The 3,303-nt window shown below is 36.3% G+C and overlaps 1 protein-coding gene across 3 annotated transcripts in view; it reads right to left on the bottom strand.

Moving 5' to 3' along the window:
- LOC106459193 (rho GTPase-activating protein 100F-like) overlaps positions 1–3,303 on the bottom strand; it is an 85,693-nt gene that overhangs the window by 51,398 nt on the left and 30,992 nt on the right. For all 3 annotated transcript variants that reach the window (XM_022385628.1, XM_022385629.1, XM_022385631.1), the window contains exon 2: positions 869–996. In XM_022385628.1, coding sequence (XP_022241336.1) covers positions 869–955 — 87 coding nt within the window. In that variant the 5' untranslated portion in view covers positions 956–996. The remainder of the gene's footprint in view (positions 1–868; positions 997–3,303) is intronic.

The following is a 3,303-nucleotide window of genomic DNA, read 5'->3' as shown; positions in this document are numbered from 1 at the left end:
CAGCTGCCTTCCATCTAGCCAATTACTTCTAAGTTAGGACGTAACACAGATAGCCCACGTGTAGTGTTGACCAGCTGCCTTCCATCTAGCCAATTACTTCTAAGTTAGGACGTAACACAGATAGCCCACGTGTAGTGTTGACCAGCTGCCTTCCATCTAGCCAATTACTTCTAAGTTAGGACGTCTAACACAGATAGCCCACGTGTAGTTTTGCGCGTAATTCAACAAACTTGAAAACTCGTTCGATATTTATTCATTAAATACGAATACATATTTGACCTAATTATCTTTTTTATTTTATGTTTTATTATTTTTAAATATTTTTATTAATGAAAAAAATACACGAATAAAATGATTAGTTGAAACTGCTGAAAGTCAGTAAGTCTGTTTCTAAAGTAAACTTAACGAATTTCTTAAACAAATACTCGAGAGACGGATGTACCGCTCTGAATGTTGTTAGCCATGTCATTCTTATGAATTCTAACAACTTACGAGTGAAAACAAAGAAGGGGAAGATGTTATAATAGGTCAATCACACTACATATGCCACATTCAGTGCCGACGAAGCATTTCGCTCAATACCAGGGCTCATCAGATTGGCTAGCATACAACTGATATAGTGATGTTCCAGGTGCTATTTATATCATCAACTGTCGTGAGCAACAACATTTTTTTTCTTTTTGGTGTCAACTAGACTAAGTAAGTTAATTGTAATTATTTTCAAGTTTATTTCTAAACAAAGATCATAAACAAGTATTTAAACTAAAGATGTTCTTCTCTAATTGTTGTTAATCATGCCGTTCTATGAATTCCAACAAAGAACAGCGCCACAAAATTAATAACGTTTTAAACGACATTCTTTACGTACCTTTCTACGACCGCAGCAAAGCATCTTTGAAGAAAGTAAGTGCTTCACCTTTTCTCGTAGACGGGGAGGTTGTGCAAAGGAGCTCATGTGTGCTGAATGTTGGCTTCCGTTCTGGCCAGATAGGACACCTAGGAGATGGCTTCCGTTTTATTAGACAGAAATAATTTAGCACGTAATTAAACAAAGTCTAAAATTCTATTTATCTACAATCAGGAAGAAATGAAAAAAAAATATCCAGATAATCAAAATAAAATAGAAAATAATTTATCAAGCGTGTTCGTTAATTGAGAATTTCAACTTCTTGTTAAGTTTTGGAAACCTTTTTCTTTTTTTTTTTCCTTATACGCTGGTAGAAATATTGAATTCAGAGTTTCAGTTCTACAATTTATATACCTAAAGCTTATTAAATTTACCTTTGAAATTTGAACCTTAAAAAAGACGTTGTGAAAGACACAGTTAAAAAAAACACAACCTATAAATGACATGCGTTTATAGATATGCTTAATAACAACAGCCAAAAACGCACATTTTAAAACAACTTTGTTCCTTTTTCACTTATCATAAAAGAGAATACACATACCATATAAAGATCTTACACAACCTAAAGCTGGTTGGTTGCCTCGATGGGCTGGGTTCGATTTTCTTATATATTATACCACAAACTGCATCAGAGTTAGAATAACAAATTGCTATTCAATGGTAAAGTATACAACTGAATCTCACATTACAGTATAATGGGTGTCATTGAATTACAAATGCTCTTTCAATATAATCCCCATTCCTTATGCGTAAATATCTTTGTATATTTGCATAGAATCTGGTAATTCAAGACAGTTAGAATGCTATTTCACAACTGTAGATTCTAAGTTGTAATTTGAACACTTATAAACCTGAGTCGAAGCTGTCAGAGATAAAGGTTCAAAAGGTTTTTTTTTCTTTGTAGTTAAGCGCAAAGCTACACAAAGGGCTATCTGTGCTCTGCCCACCACGGGTATCGAAACCCGATTCTAGCATTGTAAGTCCACAGACATACCGCTGGGGGGGGGGGGGCATGTTCAAAAGGAAACGAGTCCAAGATTACTCAAATCTGTTTTGTTTGTTTATTTGTTGGATTTCGCGTAAAATTACACGAGCGATACTTGCGTTAGACGTCTCTATTTTTGAAGTGATAGTCTTATCGGTAGACAGTTGAACAACATCACCCACCGTCAACTCGTAAGGTACTCTTGCCCAACGAAATAGTTGGACCTGGTCGTTATTCTTACAACGCGTTCACATCCCCAAAGTGCGGAGCGCGATGTGTTTTTTTTCCAGTAACGAGACGCGAACCACGGAGTCTCAGCTCCACAAACCGACACTCTAACCACTGGTCAGTGTTCGGCCCCTAAAACTAGTTGGTCTAAAATTTTTTATCTAGCCTTTATATAGTTTCGTGCTGTCAACTGTTCGGCACATTTCTGTATTTTTATGGAATTATTTTTAATTATTAAAATGCAGCCAAACTTTAAGTACACACTGCCCACCCACCCCCAGTTGGTGTCAAATGTGATTGCATAGATTGAATTCTATTATTATACAGCAAAAAATATGAATAAAAATGCTAGTTTTGCATATACTATTTGAATGTATACTTTATTCTCCAGTATTGCTGAAACTAGGCAGTTTCCATTGTTTTAGAGTGAACCAAAACGTCGACATAAAGGAAACAAAATCGATAATACATTAAGCTAACGATAAAGAAGACAATGCGTTTCTAGGTATGTCTTTAGTTTTTATTTGTTATTAGCATCCACGGTACTTTGGTAATTCAAAAATGACATAGGTATAACGCTAACGCAGCGGTTTGGAAAACAGAACAAGTCATTTGGAACAGAAAGGTAATTCAAATATTCAGCCTGACAGAAAAGAAAGTATTACATTAGTAATTTGTATTCGTTATTATTTTTCGCAACCTTACAACAACGAAAAAAAAAAATGATTTGGGTTTCCTACTCCACAAATACTGAATGATGTAAGCACGAGAACCATTAAATTAGTTGTTATGAATGTTAATTAAGTACGAACATTCTGCCAAACATCAGTCTATTTGTCTTATAGTTACTTCTATCGTAACACGAACCACTAGGGAAGAGTGTGTGCGTGTGTGTGTTTTCTTATAGCAAACCCACATAGGGCGATCTGCTGTGTCCACCGAGGGGAATCGAACCCGTGATTTTAGCATTGTAAATCCGAAGACTTACTGCTGTCCCACCGAGGGGAATCGAACCCGTGATTTTAGCATTGTAAATCCGAAGACTTACTGCTGTCCCACCGAGGGGAATCGAACCCATGATTTTAGCATTGTAAATCCGAAGACTTACTGCTGTCCCACCGAGGGGAATCGAACCCATGATTTTAGCATTGTAAATCCGAAGACTTACTGCTGTCCCACCGAG

This window comes from Limulus polyphemus, unplaced genomic scaffold (assembly GCF_000517525.1).
Source record: "Limulus polyphemus unplaced genomic scaffold, Limulus_polyphemus-2.1.2 Scaffold573, whole genome shotgun sequence".
Lineage (NCBI taxonomy): Eukaryota > Metazoa > Arthropoda > Merostomata > Xiphosura > Limulidae > Limulus > Limulus polyphemus.
Note: the sequence above shows the minus strand (reverse complement) of the source record. Positions and strands in the feature narration are given on the sequence as shown.